This window comes from Homalodisca vitripennis, chromosome 8, assembly GCF_021130785.1.
Source record: "Homalodisca vitripennis isolate AUS2020 chromosome 8, UT_GWSS_2.1, whole genome shotgun sequence".
Taxonomy (NCBI): domain Eukaryota; kingdom Metazoa; phylum Arthropoda; class Insecta; order Hemiptera; family Cicadellidae; genus Homalodisca; species Homalodisca vitripennis.
The window spans coordinates 101,573,349-101,598,570 of record NC_060214.1 but is presented as its reverse complement, the minus strand read 5'-3'; the positions used below and the strand labels follow the sequence as shown (position 1 = coordinate 101,598,570).

The following is a 25,222-nucleotide window of genomic DNA, read 5'->3' as shown; positions in this document are numbered from 1 at the left end:
TGTGGTGCATGTAATACACTTTCATTCCATGTTTAATTTTATTTTCTATGTGTTCATTTTTTACGCGTTATTTGTTAATACTCTTGCGACTATAGGCCTCTTGTAATAAATGTTAGTATAATAATTAATAACAGTTGTTGTTCTTGCTGAAAAAAACAATAGTATATATAATAGAATCATTGTTTTATCTTTATCTGTATTATTATAGTACAAGACATAGCGTTGCATGCATAGGGTGAGGCAGATAGACTGTTGTATAATTCATTTAAACCTGAGGTATATTATGTAAATTCGTATGAGCATAGAAAGTTAGTTTTTTTGCGAAAACACTACTATTAAAATGTGTACTCAATATCTGTTTACATTATTAATAAATAATAACGCCAAAAGGCCAGGCTTGCAGTGATATATCTCGTACTATAATGCGCAATTTAGTTTTAATTTTTCTTAAAATACCAGTGTATATTGCGTTATTTACTGTATCAGGCACCAATTTTATTTTATTAAGTACAACTTAAATCCACACTTGTACATGTGTGTTGTACTCAGTCGATTACCGGTAGCGGAAATACATTATACGAAAGTAGTCGCTTTTTTACCTATGAAGACTTTTTATACCAACGTATACATACACTTCCTTGATCGGAAAAACAAGGAAAAACGTTACTACGGTGCCGGAAATACATAGGCAAGATTGAGTTGTACGATTCTCATGTCCAATCATGAAGTTTGGCTGGACTTTTAAGCCTATCATTCAGTAGGCTGAAAGAATTTCTCTATTTTTTCCGGATAGTATAAAAGTTTCTGTTCTGTACGATTGAGCTATAAACTTAAAATATTTCGCATTGAACCTCAATGAAGCCTGTTACACGAGAATTGTCGTGGAGTACTCCTACCTTCCTGTAAAAAGTGGTGTAAAAATGGCACTGAATCGAAACGAGGCTTTATTTTAAATATATTTATCCCGTGGGTAATAATCTTACGTACGTGTAGAAGACAGGAGGAAGCCTGTGAGAGGTGAAAGGACGGAGGACAGGTCCGTGTAACCAGACAACAGTAGCCGACCGACGTAACCAGTATTCAGATGTAGGCCAGAGAAGCTGGAACGCGTTTTACCCCGCAATCTCTGATGAACCTGTTAACTATTTATGAACTCTCCGGCGCCCTTTCATGCCCTTTTTGTTCTCTCAGGGCCACATAAATTTTACAAACCACCATCTCGACCCGGTTGTGTCACAGACGGGTACTTACCCCGTGCAGGACGGTCCTCCCACTTCTCAGTCAGCTCTTTACGATCGCAAGTTTTATACGAGTAAGTGGGGGGGGGGGACATTTTATTATTTCGCTTGTGTAATAAAAGGGACATTTATCGTGCAGTCACAGACGATAGCGATCGATTACGTTCAGATGCAAATGTTATGACATTTGATCGTTTTATTGCTAGCGAAAGTTGAAATTGGAAAAATGTCAGACATCTGTCTGTGGGTCGGCCTACATTCACTCAGTGTATTGATGGTGGCTTAAAGATACAATACGTATTGAAATGCAATCTAATCGTATGTCTATGATTGATCTATTACTGTTTTGCAGGTATTGCCAGAAAAATATAATATAAACATAAATTACGTTGTATAATTATTATCTCTCTAAAAAAAGTTTGAAATTAAAATTCTCACGGAAATTGTTAAAACAATTGGCTGTATGTAAAACAAGTTCCGTTTTCCATGCAAATCAAACCTTTTTTTGTGCAATGAACGTACTTGTTCCTTGTTGTGTCGTGAAATTTACTCCAATACATGTTAGGAATATGTGTTTGTTTAAATTTTAAGTTGTGATTAGGACATCACTGATCTGGTAGGTAAATTACTAGAGGTAATTAAAAACCCAACGAGGTATTATTGTAATCGTATCGTTGTCCGTCCAGCTGTCCTTCTATATGTGCGATAATACTTCATGAAAGGTAGTAGAGACTTAAAACTTGGCGCATAGTTTCCTCTTGGCCTAAGGAATAAGCGTATTGATTTGAATTCAAATGTCAAAGGGAGATTAGTCTGTTTGTCACTTTCCCTTTCCGTTGCGTCTTGTCGGACCCTTCGATACTTTGTATCGGTTTATAATATACTAAAATAGTATTAGTGGGGGACCTATATCCAAAAACGGAATTGTACTTGCTCGATCTGCTAATACTTTGTTAGCAACTTGTGATTCCCTACATTCACTACAAACACCCTCGCTTTTTTAATTTCTTAAGATGTTGTCAACCGTGTTGATTGGTTTACGGAATAGAATATTTAATGTGTGGTAGGTATAAGAGTAGCTCTGTCTAACATAATCGGATGGTGTTTGTTGCGTTTCTTCCCCCCCCCCTCCCAACACTCTGCGCCCTACACTGTTGCCAATTTTACGTGTATGAAAAATTACTCATCGTCTAATGAAATAAACAAACATCGTTAGTTATTACCGTTCAAAAATATACATACGTTAATTTCATTCATTTGTTTTTAAGATATGTAAATGAAACGGACACTACAGTATTGGCAATAATTAGGGATTGCGGCTAAAGGACCAGGTAGTCTACTCGCACGCACCTTCACACTCACGAGCGCAGAGGGTTGGGTTTAGCCGTTTCCGTCCCTGGTTATTCAGTGACAACTTAGCCTCAAGGCTAAGCAATACTCTGTGGCAATTTGTAGATTGTTCAAAAATTTGGGTTAGATTGTGGAGATGCACTAGGTAAACTAATAGTTTGAAAATATTTTCCAAATCCACAATTTGGGGGGATCAAAAATCCCCTTTACTAGTGTGTGTGTGTGTGTGCGGGCTGCGTCTGTGTTCTAAAACTACCTGCGCCCAATCAGCAATAATTATTTGGTAACACTCTAGTGACCATAGTCACGTCATAGCGGGAACCGGTCTGCAGCGATATGGCAACACCGCCTCAAATATCATCGAACTACTTTGGTACGGGTTGCTCTAGTAGTGTTGTCGTTACATTTACTTACAAATTAAATCGTCACAGCATAGCGATAGCTGTATAGTTAATAGGTATTCAGTAAGCATATATAGATAGTACTTCATTTATATTATTACCCAAAATAATTTACTTCAATTATTTTGTATTTGGCCGTTTCTTTCACATATGTGTTTAAATAACTAAACTAACATCATATGATCGGAAGGCCAAATACCTGTCAAATGACTTCTATTTACATTTATTAAATTATTTGTATAAATAGCAATAGCCTAATTTAATTTCAATAAACATTGAATCGCAAAAAGTACTTGCTCCGCCGGGACTCGAACCCGGATCTCTCTCTTGCCGGGTGAATGTGCTACCATTACAACACATACCCCTTTTTGTGATTCAATGTTTATTGAAATTAAATTAGGCTATTGCCGCTTATACAAATTTAATGAATATACATATAATACAATATAATACAAATACAAATAATTGAATCGTAAAAAAGTGAGGGCTCTGTTGTGTAATGGTAGCACATTCACCGGCAAGTGAGAGATCCGGGTTCGAGTCCCGGCGGAGCAAGTACTTTTTGCGAGTCAATGTTTATTGAAATTAAATTAGGCTGTTGCCACTTATACAAATGTAATGAATGTATATATTATATAATAGTATAATAGTTTAACATGCTATTATCCTAAATCATTATCCTATACTACAGCTGCATCGTATTATCCGAAATATAAACTTTCATTGGAAAAATACGCCTACCGCGATCCTGACAGCAATCATTGAGTTGGGTATAAAACAATAACTGTTCATATTAGCATCACAATACGAGAGCGCGGAACGTCTGCAGAGTGGAACAGGCGATATCGGTACGAGAACTGCTGCTGTTACTCATCGCTGATAGCATAACTCAGCACTCAGCACTTCTTGTCTGCTCTCGTCCCGCTGAAGCATCTATTCCTCGAATGCTGATACAGTCGGATGTAATCGAGTTTTCTTATCTACTCAAACTCGTTGTGTCAATTGTGACATCAGGAGGGAGTTTGTACAATTTGGTACTATCCCGGATTGAACGATACCTAGCCATAGGTACCGTTCTTTAGATCGAACCTGTTCCAAAGTTTAAGTGCCATCTGTAGCAACATCTCTTATCGTCCACGATTCTTTGCATTCGTCTCGCAAAGTAAGAGATCCTAGTACATTTGATTTGAAACATATATACTTGCGGGGGGAATTACTATGAGTTCCTGGGTGGGCGTACAAAAGAAAAGGTGGTCTATACTGCTGTTGGGATTCTGTTACCTCTACATATCCTACTTGTGTGAGTGGTTTTCAAAAGGCGTCTAAATGGAAAACGTTTGCATATACGCACGAATAGTGTAATCATGTATTTTCAATGGTCCATCGAAACAAGTGCAAGGTGGTGCTCCGGTCGCAATGGTAATTGCAGCAAGCTATTACTTCCTAGTAAAGGATGCGGTTTGCAATTTCAATGAAATACCACTTGTCTTTATCTCCGACCCAATTACTGTCGCAGGCACAGTGAGACCGGTTAAGCGATGCAGCGGTGCAGGAGCGTCAATTCGTGATAAATAAATAAATATTTTATTGCAATTGACATTTACAATTAAATGTATGCAACCGTCACTTGATTTTTTTTAAACTAAAATTTTCCATTCAATCTTACATCGAGGTCCCATTCAAACTTACAATGTTTTCATTCACTCCCTCATTCATTCGAATTATTCCACTCTCATCCGGTGGTCAGTGTGTTTGTAGCGCGTTCTCCCAGTCGTGTGTCATAAACTCGTCTGTGTTGTAAAAGGCTTCTGCGATCAATATTTTTTTGAGATGAGCTTTAAATGCCTTGAGCATTGGGACACTTTTAATTGAATTTGGTAGCCTGTTGACCAGATGAACTCCTACCTGTGAGGGCAAACGATTATGGACTACCGTTCTGTGTGTCCCAGTTCGGTAGTCCTCCCTTCCTCTAGTTTCATAGGAGTGAATTTCACTTCCTCTTATATGATCGCACTTTGACCTAAAGAAAAGACAAGTTTCTAAAATATAGAGGGAAGGTAAGGTCAAGATTTTTAAATTTTTGAAAGCTGGTCTGCACGACTCTCTCCTATGTAGTTTAGCGATTATCCGAACAGCCCTTTTCTGCAGAGTGAAAATTCGTTTAATGTTAGCGGGCTGAGCATCCTCCCCACAAGACCAATCCGTAGGTGATATTTATAACCCTTATCAAAGGCATCGTAATTTAGCTTCAAACATCGTAATTTAGTCTCAAACATCGTAATTTAGTCTCAAACATTCAACCAAGCTGTAAGAATCCCTTTTTTATAATATGGACTTCTTAACAGGAAATAGCGCACAAAATTTGTTTAAATAAAACTTTATGTTAATTTGAATCTGGCAACGTCAAATTGCCTGATTGTTGATGGTGAAAGTGAAGCGCATCTTTATATTATTTAGGAAGCCTAATCAAAAGCTGGAATCCGATCCGAATATATTTTCGGAGAAGCTCGACACACGGGTTGGTTACGTCATGCTACGTATCGTTACGGTAATAGATAGCGAAGATACAGTATATAAGCGTTTCTATACAGGGTCTGAAAAACTCCTATTAAACATAAAGTAATGAAAATTTACAGATAAGTACTATACCTAAAAATCTACTTTTTAAGCAAATATGATTTTTTTCTATCATACTGGGGAAGGTCTACAAGGAGTCAGCAGGAAATCGTAAATGAAACCATAGGTGGGAAATGCACATCAAATTAAAGGTTTTATTAGTGGGATATAATGCCGGAAAACTCGACCTAAAACGGACAACCGAGCCGGAAATTGCAGCCGTCAAGGATGACTTGAATTTGAAATTATTAAGTAAATTGTCCGTTTTAGGTCGGATTTGTGGTATTTTACTCTACTAATAAAGACCTTCAATTTGATGTACATATCAAACTATGCTTACATTTTGAATTTTTTGAAAAGAAAAATTTTTGCTGATTCATCGTTGAACCGTCTTCCGTATAGTGGAAAAATAGATATTCACTTAAACAGTAGATTTTTTTGTATGTGTGAAGTTAATTTGTTTTGAACATATTAACTTATGTGTAACCTAACTTTCGTTGATCTATGCGCAAAATAGTTCGAAAAAATAAAATGCCATTCCCTGTCTTTTTGTAGACCCTGTATAGAAGTTCAGACAGACATTTCTGTTCTATTGTACTAATTAATTTAACTATGGTTTAAAATTTCACATTTCATTCACATTTTAGAAACATCATTAACTTTTATTTATGCTATTACAGTCGAACCTTTTTTATTCGGAAATCCTGGATACTCGAATTTTTCGCCTGAATAATACCTAATACGTCTACATAATCCAAACTTTTCGTCCGATTCCTTTAATTCCTGTACACTGATACTGTATAATTCTGTACAATTTTGCATAATCTAGATTTTTTTATTGGTTTTTGATTTTAAAATTATTTAGGTTGTACTGCGTTGAAATAGGAGGTCGATATAGCATTTGGGAACATATTGAAAAACGGGACATTTTTATTACGAATGTTGTAACACTGCATCCGTCTTGGTAGTAATTCCATAGAAATGGTTCGAATTTGGCACAAGTCCAAATAATTTATTCTAATGTATTCTATACCGGAAAATGTATTGCAAAAATACATGCTCTATTTACAAATATTTATTGACATGTAGTATAGGAAAAGTTAAATCGTAACGTGTACATTTTTCAGCAGCAGTGTAAAATCGCGAAGTCATAAATACTGTCCTACTCATTTGTTAAGCCATTTGGAGGGGTAACACGGCTAATTTTACATACAAGTGATAAATTACAGCGCCGCGGCGAGCAGTCCGCTAGGGGCGGGCGTCGCGACGCCCGCGACTGGGCCACCCCGCGCAGTTCGGAACAAACCCGATAAATTATTCGCAGAACCGTTATTCAACAAGAACGACCTGGAAATCGACTTCCGAGTTCCACAAAAACCTTAACTTCTTCCGTGAGTTACGGACGGTTGCTGTGAACATTCAGAGATAAATGTACTTTGTGCTTTACTACTTTAATATATTTTTTATTAATTATAACAATACAATTGTTTTAATAGCGCATAAACAGTCACGCTGCTCTAATTAGCTCACAAACGATATAGGGGGTGTAATTGTGAATTGCTAAGAGTGCCCTGAATTTTCGCCTGTGAAGGAAGATTCTCGCAATAATATTTTACATAGAATGAAGCTATGGTAAGAAGGGTTGATTCAATTTAAATGTTAAATGTAGCCCAAGTTCATTTGCCTTATATTGGCAGCGTCTGGTATCTGACACAGTCTCAGAATATGGAGTAATGTTCGTCTGAACAGATCCAAAGAAAGAAGCTAAAATCAACCTTTACATCTCACACGCTAAATGCAAATCCAAGCACACTGAATGCACAGAGCTCACTCGCTAAATGCATATGCTTGCACGCCGAATGCACTGATCTCACACGCTAAACGCATATGGTTGCACGCCGAATGCACTGATCTCACACGCTAAATGCATATGCTTGCACGCCGAATGCACTGATCTCACACGCTAAATGCATATGCTTGCACGCCGAATGCACTGATCTCACACGCTAAATGCATATGGTTGCACGCCGAATGCACTGATCTCACACGCTAAATGCATATGCTTGCACGCCGAACGCACTGATCTCACACGCTAAATGCATATGCTTGCACGCCGAATGCACTGATCTCACACGCTAAACGCATATGGTTGCACGCCGAATGCACTAATCTCACACGCTAAACGCATATGCTTGCACGCCGAACGCTCTGAACTCACACGCTAAATGCATATGTTTGCACGCCGAATGCACTGATCTCACACGCTAAACGCATATGCTTGCACGCCGAATGCACTGATCTCACACGCTAAACGCATATGGTTGCACGCCGAATGCACTGATCTCACACGCTAAACGCATATGCTTGCACGCCGAACGCTCTGAACTCACACGCTAAATGCATATGTTTGCACGCCGAACGCTCTGAACTCACACGCTAAACGTAGACGCTTGCACGCTGAACGCACTGATCTCACACGCTAAACGCATATGCTTGCACGCCGAACGCTCTGAACTCACACGCTAAACGCATATGGTTGCACGCCGAATGCACTGATCTCACACGCTAAACGTAGACGCTTGCACGCCGAACGCACTGATCTCACTCGCTAAACGCATATGCTTGCACGCCGAGCGTACCGAGCACACTCTTTGTCAATGCTGCACTGTTCACTATGTAGCAGATCCCTCGTCAGCTTCACTTAAACCTACAGAGGAATGTTTTAAATATATCTCCCCTCTTTTTCTTTTGTTGGATATTTCATATATTGATAAACTATCACGAAGAAATTATTGATCCTTGAAAGCTATATTTGTATTGTGTCTGAAGTAGAAAAGAACAATATGGAAATGGACTAAAACTAACTCTTCGCTCTCAACTTAGGCGCTGAATCGGCAAAGTTAGCGATGCTCAGCGTCACTAAAACGCCGAGATACAAACACCCATCGGTATTCTCTTAGCGTTCGCTACATAACTAATACTGCAACTGAGACATTAGTCCTTGGGCAAATAAGTGTTTTTTCATTGAATACCCGTAGGAAGCGGTATTGATCCGGAGACCAGGGTCGTGACACATACAACATTTATTTCCGGGACCGGCAGCGCAGCCAGCGTCGGGCGACGCGTCGGGACGCGGGGCGGCATTCCCTGTCAGTTACTAACTGCCTTTAAGCGTAAAATAAAAGCAATATCTTTATCAAATTGCTTTGTCGTTCAGATATTTATCTTCAGTCGTCATCATTCTCGAGCACTTTCAACCTCCTAGTAAGAAGTATCGTTCCTGTATTCTTTTTTAATTTCTTCCTCCATTGTTATTTTATATACCTTTACCAATTCCTTTCTACACTTTGTCTGCATAACTCGTCTATATTTGATTGCTAAAATTAACTCTTGCCCGAAATAACTTTATCAACTTCGTTGCTCATTTTTTTAATCTTCATTCGTCATACTTTTTTCATAATTATTTAAATTTTTATAATTAGTGTGTTTTGCCTACCTTTGTTACTTCTTCATCCAGTGCTATTTTATATACCTTTACTATCTTTGTAGCTTACCCGTGTTTTCTCCCCCTCTACATTTTGTTTGCATAGCTCATCTGTATAAATATTTTCTAGTCTTATGCAAGTTTACTCCTTTTTATTATTTACTTTCCTCAATACCAGCTTTGCCTGAATTATATTGTTTCTTCTATTTGTGCCTATCCCCTTATTCTGAAACTCATCCACTAATCCCCCTTCTTGTCAAATTTTAAATTTTTTGGCAATGCAACTTAATACCAGTTTACAATTTATACTGGCAAAGTATGAGGTTTCGATTTTATCTTTGATTTCAACGCTACTCTTCTAAAGAAAGAGGCTTTAAAAACCTACTTCGTCCTTGTTTTCGGTATACTCTAATCACACTCACAGTGTACGGATATAGCACAGTGCAAAGTACGATGTGGCCGGAGAGTGACTTGCACTGCTCTCTCCAGAACTGATGATTTACTTTACAGTAGTTAATCTGGCAGCAGCCGAGAGCTATGCCAAGATTTTATTGACGTCTCTTTGGAACCAATTGTGACACCATTGCACAATGTAAAATACGATGTGTCCGGGGAGTGAGTTGCACTGCTCTCTCCAGAACTGATGATTTACTTTACAGTAGTTAATCTGGCAGCAGCCGAGAGCAATGCCAAGATTTTATTGACGTCTCTTTGGAACCAATTGTGACACCATTGCACAATGTAAAATACGATGTGCCCGGAGAGTGAGTTGCACTGCTCTTTCCAGAAGTGATGATTTACTGTAAATAATCTGGCAGCAGCCGAGAGCGATGCGAAGATTTTATTGTTGTCTCTTTCGAGCCAATTGTGACACCATTGCACAGTGTAAAGTGCGATGTGGCCGGAGAGTGACTTGCAATGCTCTCTCCAGAACTGATGATTTACTTTACAGTAGTTAATCTGGCAGCAGCCGAGGATGGCCAAGATTTTATTGTTGTCTCTTTCGAGCCAATTGTGAGACCATTGCACAGTGTAAAGTGCGATGTGGCCGGAGAGTGACTTGTGCTCTCTCCAGAACTGATGATTTACTTTACAGTAGTTAATCTGGCAGCAGCCGAGAGCAATGCCAAGATTTTATTGACGTCTCTTTGGAACCAATTGTGACACCATTGCACAATGTAAATACGATGTGCCCGGGGAGTGAGTTGCACTGCTCTCTCCAGAACTGATGATTTACTTTACAGTAGTTAATCTGGCAGCAGCCGAGAGCGATGCCAAGATTTTATTGACGTCTCTTTGGAGCCAATTGTGACACCATTGCACAGTGTAAAGTGCGATTGTGGCCGGAGAGTGACTTGCACTGCTCTCTCCAGAACTTGATGATTTACTTTACAGTAGTTAATCTGGCAGCAGCCGAGAGCAATGCCAAGATTTTATTGACGTCTCTTTGGAGCCAATTGTGACACCATTGCACAGTGTAAAGTACGATGTGGCTGAGGAGTGACTTGCACTGCTCTCTCCAGAACTGATGATTTACTTTACAGTAGTTAATCTGGCAGCAGCCGAGAGCGATGCCAAGATTTTATTGACGTCTCTTTGGAGCCAATTGTGACACCATTGCACAGTGTAAAGTACGATGTGGCCGGAGAGTGACTTGCACTGCTCTCTCCAGAATTGATGATTTACTTTACAGTAGTTAATCTGGCAGCAGCCGAGAGCAATGCCAAGATTTTATTGACGTCTCTTTGGAGCCAATTGTGACACCATTGCACAATGTAAAAGTACGATGTGGCCGGAGAGTGACGTTGCACTGCTCTCTCCAGAACTGATGATTTACTTTACAGTAGTTAATCTGGCAGCAGCCGAGAGCAATGCCAAGATTTTATTGACGTCTCTTTGGAACCAATTGTGACACCATTGCACAATGTAAAATACGATGTGCCCGGAGAGTGAGTTGCACTGCTCTTTCCAGAAGTGATGATTTACTGTAAATAATCTGGCAGCAGCCGAGAGCGATGCCAAGATTTTATTGACGTCTCTTTGGAGCCAATTGTGACACCATTGCACAATGTAAAGTGCGATGTGGCCGGCGAGTGAGTTACACTTTCTTTATAGGGAACATCGAGGACGATAATGCGGCTTGTAACTCCATGGGGGTTTTCTAATCGTTTTACATTGGTCTTATGGGTAACCAAGATGGCAACTAGAGATGAGAGAATAAATGAATTTTTAAACATACTGAGTTTGTACTCAGTTTCAATTGTAAATTTATTTTAAATAGAAAAAAACCTACAAACGTTACAACTTAAAAATTACATTTTTGAAAATCTTTAAAATCATGTAAATAAATCCAAAACACTTGTTATTTCATATTAAGCTAAAAGTCTAATTGCATAATATTGCTATACAGTATCTTATGCACTTTCAATTAGTATGGAACTGCTTCATGCAGTGTGAACAAACATGGGGACTGCATTAGCTACACACGTAGCGGGTCATTCTTTTGCAGGTTTAGAGGTTGCACCAATGTTCTGTGACATTGACGTTTTTTACTGGCCAATGGTTTACTTTATTAAATCTTACCTCTGGAATCACATTGTGTGGAGTCTTTTCCTTTGATCCATATGATTGTTAATATGGAAATTTACTTGCGACATAGTAAAACGTAAATCATAACTATCCTTACTTCTACACAGAGGAAAATAAGTTAAGTAATGGTCACTGTCCATTCATGGAAGTTTGCTGAGCGTCGTCATTCAAGCTTATCACTCAGTAGAGTGGCACGATTTTTTTCTGCCGGGAGGATTTAGAAATTTCTTTTCTTCATTATTGTCTTAACGTCACCTCGTAAAATAAAGAGTTCACTCATTATGTCTGTCTCTATGTCTGCAGCGCATCTCAAGAATGAAATTAGCTACAGACTTGAAGGTTTGCATGCAACTTCAGCGAAGTGGTGTGGCGTGCTTCTATTTTTTAAATGATTTCGATACATTGGAATTTAACTGAATCTCATAATAATAATTACGCAAGGATGAGTTATTGCGTACTTCTATTTTTTAAATGATGTCGATACATTGGAATTTAACTGAATCTCATAATAATAATTATGCAAGGATGGGTTATGGACAAGATACACAAATTCTTAGTACATAATACACAAACGGAATGGAACTGCACACTGTTTCGTGGTACGGAATTGTAGTAAACCCTTTTGGCGTGTTGGTCTTGAACATGTTGTGCTGAACAGCCATTTTAAGTCCATAAGGATGATGCTAGGATGACACCGTGTAACCGGAACTCTTGTGATGTTGCAGCCCTGGAGCGGAAGATATCGGTGCGGGCGCCGAGAGACGAACTGGTCCAGAAGGGTATCTTACTGCTGGAGAGCCCCACGTCACCATTGCCGTTACCTGGTAAGTCCATTTTTTCTTTTTACCCTACCACCTTAAGTTACGTTTTATGTATTTGCTAATGATCAATGATGATTTTATAATTGTTGGACTAAAAAAATGTATAAATAGGATCAACTTTGGTATTTTGAACCTTTGATTGTACTGCACTTATGGAGCTGTACCCCGTGAGGTCGGAGCTAAACTAATCAATTTGCTTCCCCTCGGTATACGTGAGGAAAACAGGGAAACACTGTTTAAAAATAAATTAAAGCAATTTTTAGTAGGGGGGGGGTCTTCTATGGCGTTGTTGAGTTCGCGGACCGTGAGACAGAGTTTTAGGAGACCGACCTGTTTTTAAGTCTTTTTTTAGAATTTGTATTATATTTTAAAGTTTTTATCAGTTTTAAAAGTATTTATAATTTTATAGTTTTAGTTATATATAGTTGTTGTGTGAATACTGTTTAATTTGAAGTAACTGATTGTGTATACTTGTAGTTTAATAACGTAAATCATGTTTTAAATAATAACCTGTTATATGTTACATTTAGTTACATTACATTAGTTTAGTGCTCTAGACAGCTTAGAATTAAGATGAAAGTGACTGATGCTATACAATATGTGAGAATAATGAGAATAATGATTTATTCCTTCAAAAAAGTACAAAAACATTACAAAAATAAAATCTTAGGAATAGCCTAATCACATGTCCAGTAGTGTGATTAGGATTAACAAAATAAAATAAACTTAATAGTACTTTTAGAGTTCAGTTGCATTAAATTACATGCTGGCCACTCTCCGAGGTGCCTGAAACTACAAATGAACTAAAAATAAGAATACAAAAAATATAACCAATATAAAAATAATTTTAACTACTTATCCATATAACGTCAGAATAAAAATTATCTAATATTAACAGTAAAAACAACATAACAATTAGTATCCTCTTTATACAATTCGAATACAATGTGAATTGTTTTACAGAAATAAAGAGATTTATTATTTACTAGCAGTTACCCACGGCTTCGCACGCGATTTCCTACAGAGAAATTGGGGGGACATAGGAGGCATATTTCTTTTGATCGTCGTTATTACTCTTCTGAGATAAATGGTAGTCACTGAAAAGATACTCCAAGCTCATGTTAAAGATTTAAATTTTAAAACAGTCTCAATATGCACCTGTGAAATAACTGGAATTTTTCTCCAATATTCTACGATTTTTGTATATAATTGATCTGTATTAGCCCAGCGTGGACAGGAGTCAAACAGTCGAATTCATTAGCGCACATACGATGTAATAAATGATTGGCGCTCAATGTAATTTTGAAACAAAAATTTGCATATTGTAGGTACATATTATTACAGTCTAATGATTATGAGCTTCAGATGTTAAGCGAAATTGCGTATGGTTTTTATTTTAGGCTTTGCGCGTGTATCACTTCTGGATCGAATTAGTTATATCTCCGATGCCATGATGGAGCTTGCTTTGTTGTCTCGATCGAGAGAATATGTACGCACGGAGTTCTGAGAACCAACTTTAAATGATGTAAACACATATTTCTTTTGTCGCATTATATATGTTTACAAAGAAAACAGCTGATTAAATTTGAACAGGCTCTTTCACTTAACAAACATATGTTTGCTGCAATGCATTTCGTACGGGTATTTCCGTAACTTTTAGAGACCAGTGGGGCGGAAATCCTGAATCGGGAACGGGATAAAAAGTATCCTATGTCCTTCACCCAGTTCTTAGCTACCTCCCTACCAATTTTCAGCCAAATCGGATCAGCCGTTCTTGACTTACAGGGTTTTGTCCGGAAAGTAATAGGACTGAGTCGATTAAAAACAAATTATTGAGCTAATCGTTACAATTCTTTAAAAACTTTCAAAATAGGCTCCTTCTGAGTCGATGCAGCGCTGCCAGCGCGATTTCAAGCATTGAAGGCGTCACAGAAGGCATTCTCCGGAATAGCCTTGAGAGCCGCGGTGCAAGCTGCTTGGATCCTCTCTGCCGTCTCAAAATGTTTGCCTTTTCAGGCGAGGAAACAAAAAAAGTCTGGGGGAGCCACATCTGGGCTGTAGGGTGGCTGTGGAAGAGTTGGGATGCCGGCCTTGGTCAGGTAGCTGTTCACAAGAAAGGCGGTGTGAGCCGCAATTTCTGGTCACCAGTGAGCACTTTTGGGACCATCTTCGAACACACTTTGCGCATGTTCAAATGCTCCGTCACAATTTCACGAACCACAGATTTCGGTAAATGTATACATCTGGGCAATTAAAAGAATACTTAGTCGACGGTCTGAGTTCAAAACTTTGCGCACACGAGTCACATTGTCGGTGTTTGTCCAAGTCGAATTATTCCAGCACGGTCTTCATCAGCGACCTCTTCCCGGCCCTCCAAAAAGGCCTGGTGCCACCGAAACACACCAATTCTTGCAAAAGCAACATCTGGGTAAGCCTGCTTGATTATATCAAATGTCTCTGTCGCAGATTTTACCGAGTTTCACAATGAATCTAATCGTGTACCTCTTTTCTAACGAACGCTGCATTTTCGGCTTGTACCACTCACAGAAAACACGTCGCGTGAAAAAATGTCTGTCCTGACTCTTCACGTGCTCGGAGACAAATGACCAGCCGCTTGTTTGTTAGCTAGGAACGCCCTCTACCGAATCCAGTCGGTGCGCGTATGCTCCGAAGTACAGGTTTCGGTAATAAAAAATCAGTCTATTACTTTCCGGACAAACCCTGTATAAATAGTGTAACTAACACGACTTTCTTTTATATATATATATACTAGCTGACCCAGCGAACTTTGTTCCGCCTTTAAGGCAATATCACATGATCACATTTTGTACTTTTTAAATTAGGATAATTGTAAATAAAAAAAATATAATTATTCAATGATTCTTTATTTGCCATTTATTGTAGCACCTTGTGATAAACCATTTTTTGTTTTTTTTATATTAGGCGCGAAAAAAATAACGCGGAAGGTCTTCCGACCTGTGAACATGCCACATATAATGGACCATGGGAAAAAACATGGATGTTCGAGATTAAGACCACAAACTTTTAACGATTGGCCTTGTGACTTATTTACAGTCAATGGCGAATGCAAGACGGGATCAGAAATTGAAGTAGTTTAAATTGAAATGGCATGTCGGTTGGGATCATCGGGATACTCGGAATGACAACTTCCTCACCTTTGAATTTTCCTTTGAGTATTGTGGCGTAAAATAAAATTGTTCATCAATTTACTTACCACCAAAATGTGTTCCGTTGCACAGTTTTGGCTGGTTTAAGTTTTTAAGCATGATTACAACAACCAAACTTTAGTTGTAAATTGTGCTGTGGTAAGCCAGGTACATCCAAGGAGTTTAAAAATTCAATTGGATAGTTGGTGGCATCACCTTCATTTGCTACACAGTCAATAGATTTGATAGAATGCAGTGTACCAATGATCTCATTCTGAATTATGTAGTTTAAGTCATCTACATCTTTATTCTTAGCTACCAAAATTGCTCGCTCACTCAACCATTCATTATTTTTGAGGTTATTAATGATGTTTGGGAATACTTTGTTAATGAGTTCGTCTTTCGATGAGACAAAGTTATAGAAATTCCGAGGAAATGAAATCAATTCGCTCGATCCGTCGACAGGTACTCGACGATTACCGATAGTCAGCAATTGCTCAGAGGAATCTTCAGCAGATGTATCGTTCAACAATGCAACTCTCAAGTTTGTTGTCAGCTGAAGTTTCTTAACATAGATTCGATGATTTGAGGCAAGCGTTTATCTCGTCGGCAGCAGTCGATCTGGGAATTACTGGCAATGTTTGGCGGAAATCGCCAGGCAGTAAAATCATTGAGCCTCCAAAACATCTCGAGTCATTACGTAGATCTTGCAATGTTCGGTAGAGTGCTTCCAATGCACGTTTATGCGCGATTGTGCATTCGTCCAGATGATGATCTTCGATTCTGATAAAACTTTGGCCATAGCGGAGTTGGTTTTTCAATATATTCCAGATTTAACGGCAATTTTAATGCAGAATGTGTCGTACGACATCCTTTTAGTAATGTGGCTGCTATTCCAGAAGAAGCAACTGCAACCACAGTGTTGGATCTTGCACGAACAGTGGCTAAAATTACTGACACGAGGAATGTCTTACCAGTTCCACCAGGGGCATCCAGGAAATAGAAACCACCATTTCCATCATCAGTTGCCTTCATTAATGTATCATAAACTTCCATTTGTTGGGGATTCATCAGGTGGTACATTCGTTTTGAACTTCTAAATCTAATTCCTGGTGATCATATTTACGTTTCCCGTTCCAATTCTCGATTAAATGCGTCATTCATTTCACAATTTGGCACTGGCATTCCTAACCTGACTAATAAACTACCGCATATGAGATAGCACATGTCTTCAATCAAAAGCAAGGCCCTATTATGTATCTCCTAATTCATTTCAAGATTGGGATTTCTTGAATTGACACGAATTTGATGTAAAATATCTTCTGCCATATTATCCTTGTATTTGTGCCATAGGTTAGATGGGTTCGATGGAAAGCATGTCGAAATGATGATAGCAAATAATGTAATCTGACTTGGAGATGCAGAGATAATTGCTTTCAATTGTAAAAAAATTAAAATTTGAATTGTATTATCTGGATAGTAAAGTCTATGTTTAACAGTGATTGCAGAAACAGTTGAAACAAAAATTTGCTGTTTCTCTTAAGCTCTTACTCTATGCTTTCAAACTATAAGTGTAAAGAAATGTAAAATAGTAATTAAATGATATAAACATATGTTTCTTTTGTCGCATTATACATGTTTACAAAGAACAGCTGATTAAATTTGAAAAGGCTCTTTCACTTAATAACATATGTTTGCTGCAATGCATTTCTTACGGGTATTTCTGTAACTTTTAGAGACCAGTGGGGCGGAATCCTGAATCGGGAACGGGATAAAAAGTATCCTATGTTCTTACCCAGTTCTTAGCTACCTCCCTACCAATTTTCAGCCAAATCGGATCAGGCGTTCTTGACGTATAAAATAGTGTAACTAACACGACTTTCTTTTATATATATATATATATATATATATATATATATAGATTATTATGTTCGGTAAAGGTTACATGGTTGTGGTCTTACGCCTACGACGTACAAGTCGTAAACGGATTCACATCAATGTGTACGTACGACACATGATGAATTTAAACCCATCGTTAAACTTTATTGTCAGCGGACTTTGAGCGAAGAGATAAAAATTGAATAAAGTTAATCCGGGCTCGTTGCTGGCGACATAAACACGATCTCGAGCAAGCTGTGGTGAGCCCAGAGCTCTCTCGGCCTAGTGACCCAGATGTCGAGCCAAGCCGTCCGCGCATTACGCTCGGTCGTAAACTCGGAGCAAAACAAAACACTTGTTTCCTCCGCTGACAGCAGCAATCACTGGCTGCTGTAGGTATGCCGCCATTACTGTGGTATGCTGCGGTGGAGACTAGGCGAACAGTCGCTGGGTCTGCCGCTTCCTGCTCATAAGCTGGGAAAGTGTGACCGTTTCCACCCCGCTGCCCCCGCCCCCGCGCCGCCCCGCTCCACGAACTGTTTAAAAAGTACGGCAACACGCATTTCGTAGTGTACAGTTCGAGAATTTTAGCTGTGCGCGTGACCTTGAGTGTGTGGTGATAGGTGGGAGGGGTGGCGGGGTAGCATTATGCGCTGCGTCCCGAAAACATTTCCTGTGACACATAGGTAAAACCCTCCTTTCAGGAATCGTATTGGCCTAAATAACTCATCACACTCGCTAAAATCAGTCTGTTTTGTGACAGTGTTGATTGTGGTGGAATTAAAAAATAAGAGAATACCAAATAATAGCAATAATAGGACTTATCCTTGTTTTTCAGTTGTTACAGTGTTGTTTAATGTGTTTTTAAAAATAACGTATTTGTCAATACTAATCTGCAAATCGAAATCGTGAGTTTAAAGTCGTTAAAGAGATTGTCGCGCCTTCATCTCAGCGGCTAGAACGTAAACGCAACCCGCCACATAGATAGCGTTTATTTGTTGAAAGGGTAGTATTAGGGCCCTACGAGCACAGCTAAATTCCTCCCACTGTACTTCGTGTAATTGAAATGTAATTACTTTTACGCTGTAATAATTTTCCAATTCGAGAAACCTCTGGTAGTGGTGGTGGGGTGTCAACGTGAAAAGACCTATTCTTAAATCCCAATTCACTATTTATTTCCGTAGAAATTTTGAATTTGTACTCCGATGTCCAACAAAGAAAAGTGAACCGAGGCTTTTTCGTTGAAATTTCTCGTAAAAAATCTCTATCCATTTGTCGAAATAGGCAGGATTTATTTTTTATGGATCGCAATCCATGTAGGTTGGCTTCAAAGTCAATAACGGTTTTCGTTTCGATCTAAATAAACCTCTAGTATTATTAGTGTGACCTCACCCATAAGAGGTTTAAATTGTCAGGTAGAAATTATTTTTGAAAATCATTATCGAATGAGATTTTGAACACAATATTCGACAAGAGGATTGGAATTCTTAAACAGATTTTGACTTTTGATAAAAAAAGGAATAAAATGTACACGTCACTTACGTGCTTTTCTAAGTTCAAATAGCCTCTGGGTCAGAATTAAATAGTAATGGATGGTCTGTACTGTAGAACTTCCTGAAAGTCAGTCTGGAAACATGGATGTAATTGTGTGCACATACGAAGTCGGTGTTGTCACTAATTCATTCACTTACTCGTTCATTCATTCACTAATTCGTTCACTTCGCCCGACATGGCTGCACGGTGAAACTCCAGTTGTGTTTAGACATATCCACGTGGAACAGAGCACGCTTCCTATCTCTGTGTCGTGTCGGGGGAGCACTTTAATACACTACGTGGAGTATGTCGTGTCGCGTGAACTGTGGTTACCTCAGAACGAAAAGACTTCGTTGAGAATATGGGGTAAATTCCGTGAGTATTTGCAAATATTACCTCATTTTGTCGAAACATCTTGTCTGCATGTTTATGTTCCAGCACAATGACGAGATCTGTGAAAGATTGCAATTGGCGTCGTGTTTTTCGTGTATCTTAGAAATACTACCTGTTATAACTTTATGTACTTTTATAAGTCCAAGTAATAGCCCCCTGGAACACCGTGAAAAAGACATATTTAAACGATGAAAGTTAATAAAATTATCAAACGCTATAGGTTAAATTGCAGTCTTTTTAAAAGTTGAATTCCTCCAGAGTTTTACCGAGCCCATTTTAAGAGCCAGTTGTGCTGTTGTCCATCTTGGTTTTAGTCTCTATAAGAACGATCTTTAACCTCGTACACTTTCACGTCCTTATTTGTGGTCATATATTTGTGGTAGATACTACTCACAATAACCAAGTCACTCATCATCACCAACTAAGACATGTCAATTTACGTTATCCAATCCACCTACCACATTGTATGAAGAGGAACATTTTATTGTTAGCTCAGATTATATAATAAACTAACTCCCTGTTCATTTAAAGTTGGAGAAATGCATTTCCAAATTCAGAAGTACCTTAAAACAGCATCTCATTGCCCGAGCATATTACGGTGCTTCTGAGTTTTGTAATGATACGCAAATGATTTGAATATTTTTCAATTACGTATATGTGTGATTTTATGTTGTAGATTGCATGTATTAATTTTAATTTATTGGTTTTAATGTAGGTTAGCATAATTTGTTTAATAAACTGATGTGTGATATGTTTACCTAAGATTGAGATTGCCATAACGTAAACTAAAGTGACTAACAAATAAATAAAAAATAGATGTCTCATTTTATTGATATTTAACACTCATTCAAATGCTTTTTTTTGCATATTTTTATTTTTTGTTAAAAAATTATAAACCTTTTTGTGCTTTTTCGATTAAATACTACAAAGGTAACCGCTTTAAAGAAAAAAGTAAGAGACGTTTTTAATTACATCTTTAAAATGAGAAATCTCCCATTGTTCAACAATTCAGAAATAAGGACGTAAAAGTGGTCGAAGTTTTCAATTTTTCTTGTTAAGGTTGTTTCACTACAGCTGACTCTTAATATAATTACGGTTATGTCTATGTAATTAATTGGCGGGTATGATATGATGTAGGAGTTTCTTGGATGGCAATTTTCTCTTGTGCGTGGTGTGTAGGCTCTATGACTTGATTTGAGTTTTTGTTTTACGTTTATTGATTTCCTACTTTTATTGACGGAAGGGAGTTAATTAAATAGCGCTTTTGTTCCGCTGAGGTGGAAGAAGACGGTGTATAAAGAAAGAGGCGTAACTGGCGTAACTAGAAAACTCGGTTTCTAACTTGTGCTTCGGTTTCAATAATGTATCTCGTAATAAAATTGGAATTGTCGTTAATTTTAATCTATCAATACACAAACCCCTTAGATTTGCATCTAGAATGCTGTGTTCGCTCGAGATTTTTTTATTACTTAATAGGAACTCTTAAGGTAGTAAATTGAAATATTATATTAATATTAGAATTATAATATCTTCTATTACTATTTTGAACTCTGGGATAGTTAACTATTATATTAATATATGGATTATTAATGTGTATTACTTACTTGAAACTCTGCGGTGGTAAGTTTAAATATTATATTATGTATGTTTTATTACTTATTTGAAACTCTGGGATAGTACATTTAAATATTGTATAAATATACGAATAATTATATTTTATTGTTTATTTGGAAATGTGTAAATTTAAGTATTATATTAATATATGGATTATAATATTTTATTACTTATTTGAAACTCTGGGATAGTAAATTTAAATATTGTATTAATATAGGATTATTATTCCTAACATAATCCTAAGACTTGAGTCAACGAAAGGACTTTATAGTTATTAACTTCGTCTCTAATAAAACCAAGTTGCTTTTCATTAATCACACCAGCACACAGCGCAGCCACTTCTCTGATTTTCGACCTTTGCGATGATATAATTTGACATGGTTAAATAACGATTAAAGAAATTGACACAACGGAATATATGACGATCCGACAGAACATATCCATATTGCTGCAGGTTACATATTACGTGCATTTTGGTATGCAACCAATCATTCCATCGAGTAAACTAGCCACATTTTTAGGTGACTTACTGAAAAGGTCATAGAATTAACATTACTTTGTTTGTTAACTCGTTGCGATCATGGTTATCCATAAAACCGTTGTAAAATGTTAGAATTTCAATTGTTACTTTCCTCCTAATTCAGATTCTAGTACAGTTCTCTCTTCGAACCACGAGGAACGCAAATTTCAAGTTCCTATGACCTTTGTTTCAAGCGTTATCGCACAGAAGAGGCAGATAACGATTCGATTCTCAGAAGGACAAGTCGGGAAAAGTCATATCGAGTGTAAAATGTTTGCCGCTGAGACATTTCTTATTTGTTGTTCTTGTAATACCGCCATATCCCAAAGGAAAAAAAAAAAAAAAAAAAAAAAAAAAAAAAAAAAAAAAAAAAAAAAAAAATACCGCCATAAAGAACTATAGTAATGTATTTAAAATAAAACTTTATCGCATCTCCTCAATAATGTTGAACAGCTGGGACGATAAAATGAAACAGCTCTGTGGAGATATTAAGTCATAATTGTAAAGTTCGAACAGCGCTATGAGAACCCCAGTAAAGTTTAATAACGCGGAAGAACGAGCCAATCATAGAGCTCCTTTTATTATAGTTTCTAATCCACGGCGAACCGCGACTAACTTCGTTGCTACCCTTGCGTCACGGCGCGACTTTGCGTCACCATAGTCGAGTTCTAACCCTCTTTATACTGGTTTCTTGATTTGAAGTTTTTCTTGATTTAAAACATGCTGAATATTTTCATGTTGTAAAAACTTGTTTTTACAGTGTTTTATATAGTATTTTAAAATTTTAGATTTGTGTAACTAACCATTTTGAGGAATTAATAAACCCACCTTAAATTATCAATAGGGAAGATCTTTTTAGCTTACTGAGTTTAGAATTTTGTTTTAATCCTGAATCTTTCCGCCTTTGCATTAAAAATCATTCATGTTTTATGTATTCTTTGGTGAACAATTGCCGTATAATTAATACCAAATCTTGGCAACTTTGATTAATACCCAATCTTGGCAACTTTGGTTAATACCCAATCTTGGCAATTTTGATTAATATCAATGCACTGATGAGGCGTGCAGGATTGAGTTTGTTGTTAAAGAGTAAATGTTTCTGGCCTGGACATTTTCCTCTTGTTCCAACGCACTCAGAAATAACTGCTTTTAGTAAAAATGTGTTTATTAAATAGTAACACAAATTTATTTCAAATTGTTTAGATTTTTGGAAGTTATAACTTCCGCGATGGTTCTTTTGAAAATGTGTTAGATTCTCGGGTTGTGTTGCATTAGCTTAACCATTCTAGAACTATCCTTAGTCAAACCATAAATTTGCAGCTGTTACATGAATACGGAACCTGTAGGATGAATGTTGGTCGTAATTGAAAGTTCTGAGCACGTAAGAATTTTTAGAATATTTAAATCTTCAGTAAGACTTCTAAACACCATGTTAAAATTATAGATAAATTTTTGGTTCTGTCAAATTGGCACAAACAAGAAGAAATAGGTTTTGCTGTATCTCAAAGCACTGAGATTTTTCATTGTAAGGAAAAAATAAATATGTTGTCAGTTTAAAGAGTGATATTTTTATTAATATTTTCAAAATATTCAACGGTTTAAAACGCAGAAATATTATAAGTTTCATACGATTAAGTTTTATTAAAATAAATAATCTATTTTGTAACGTCCGGCTACAGAATCTTCTTTACCGACAAAAGATCAGTGGTTGGCTTGACAGGTTCTGCACTCTAGCAGCAATTCGACGAACTACAGCGACGCGCGAAGTTCCCAGTTTTGCCGCCAGGTAGCGCTGGCAGTGTTGTGCGGACACTGCCTTGAACTTGAATCGTTATTTCGCGTCATGCTCAGTACACTTCACTGTAGTGTTTGTTTTCGCTCAAGAATTTATGACGCACCCACTAGCTTTTATGTACAACTAATGGTGCCTGCGCTTTTGTCTTCCATTGTAAACGTTTTCCGAGCGGATAACGTTGTTCATCTTTGTTCAGATAACGCAAGCATTAAGTGGACGATATAATTATCTAATTACTGATTAAATCTATTACATTTTTTTACAACAAAAATGAGTTTCATGAATTAAGAAATGGTTAAAAATATCTTGTGAAATTTTTATGATCTTTAAATTCTTTAAAATCGTGAAATGCAATGTCTAATGGGAAATGATTTTTTTAATAACACAAAATATATATTTGATTCCCCTCTCCTGTCATAATACATAGTTACATAAAAGTGCATACAAACTATACATTTAAATGAAAGCTATATTTGTTTGATTTTTTAGGGGCATTTTAGGTTACAGTTCACTTGTAAAGATTATTGACTGCTGCATTTCCTAATTAATATGTAAGCGGGTATTAATTAACCTTTGTTGTATTTTATTACTACTGTAGATCTTTTATTAATTAACCTTTGTTGTATTTTATTACTACTGTAGATCTTTTATTAATTAACCTTTGTTGTATTTTATTATTACTGTAGATCTTTTTTAATATTATATATACGTAATCTTATCGCATTATTTTTCTTTAGATTTTAAAATGCTGACACAGGCATTAAAGTATTTATCGTTTTAGCTGAAAAGTGAATACTAAAGAAACTCCAAGGAACATAGCGTGAATAGCAACGTTTCATAACATTTCAAAGTGTTATGTTTTAGTCATGTTTATTTTACTACAATACATATATTTATGTTTGTGTAATGACACTGTATCACTCATTATGGTTTAAAGAATATCGTTTTCTGTACTTGATTTTCCAAAGTTATACTTTACAAGTACGTGTGTATGTGTTTTTCTTCTTATACACAATAAGCAATATTTTAGTAACGTATTATTTCATTTATAGACCAAGAGATTATTTTTACTAACCAAGAACACAGTAAACGATGAACGCTTAGCGCAAAATTAGGTTTGTTGGTAAGCTTGGTACCACATTTTGTTTCAATGTCTTAATTTCGTTACTTAAAAAACATTATCTCTGTTACTTATAGATATAGGTAAAAATATGTATTCTCGAATGTTTATAACCTTTGCTTAAATTTTTACAATCAGCAACTATTAAAATTTACAATGTTTTGTAATGTGATATATCGATTACATGTAAATCCCATAAGAAATACTTTATTATTTCAGCACGATGTACTTACTTACCAAAAGAACTATTTGAAACTGTACTGTGGTGACAATAATCACAAAAACCAGTTAGTCGCCAGGTGGGCGGTTCTCGTGTCAAGCGACTTTTGTAAGTCAAGTCATGACAAGTTAGGCTCAGTCGGAGTTGGCAAATCGGATTTGCTCGTGTTTCAAGTAGCGGTGGCGCTCCGCCTTGAATAACTTGGTCTGGTGTCAGGTGGGCGGTTGTCGTGTCAAGCGACTTTTTTTAAGTCAAGTCAGGACAAGTTAGGCTCAGTCGGAGTTGGCAAATCGGATTTGCTCGTGTTTCAAGTAGCGGTGGCGCTCCGCCTTGAATAACTTGGTCTGGTGTCAGGTGGGCGGTTCTCGTGTCAAGCGACCTTTTGTAAGTCAAGTCTGGACAAGTTAGGCTCAGTCGGAGTTGGCAAATTTGATTTGCTCGTGTTTCAAGTAGCGGTGGCGCTCCGCCTTGAATAACTTGGTC

The 25,222-nt window shown here is 37.2% G+C and overlaps 1 protein-coding gene across 5 annotated transcripts in view; it reads left to right on the top strand.

The window, feature by feature from the left end:
* The window catches only part of LOC124367798 (phosphatase and actin regulator 4B), a 514,259-nt gene that overhangs the window by 335,482 nt on the left and 153,555 nt on the right, over positions 1-25,222 (top strand). For all 5 annotated transcript variants that reach the window (XM_046824917.1, XM_046824919.1, XM_046824914.1 and 2 more), the window contains one exon: positions 12,404-12,502. In XM_046824917.1, coding sequence (XP_046680873.1) covers positions 12,404-12,502 — 99 coding nt within the window. The remainder of the gene's footprint in view (positions 1-12,403; positions 12,503-25,222) is intronic.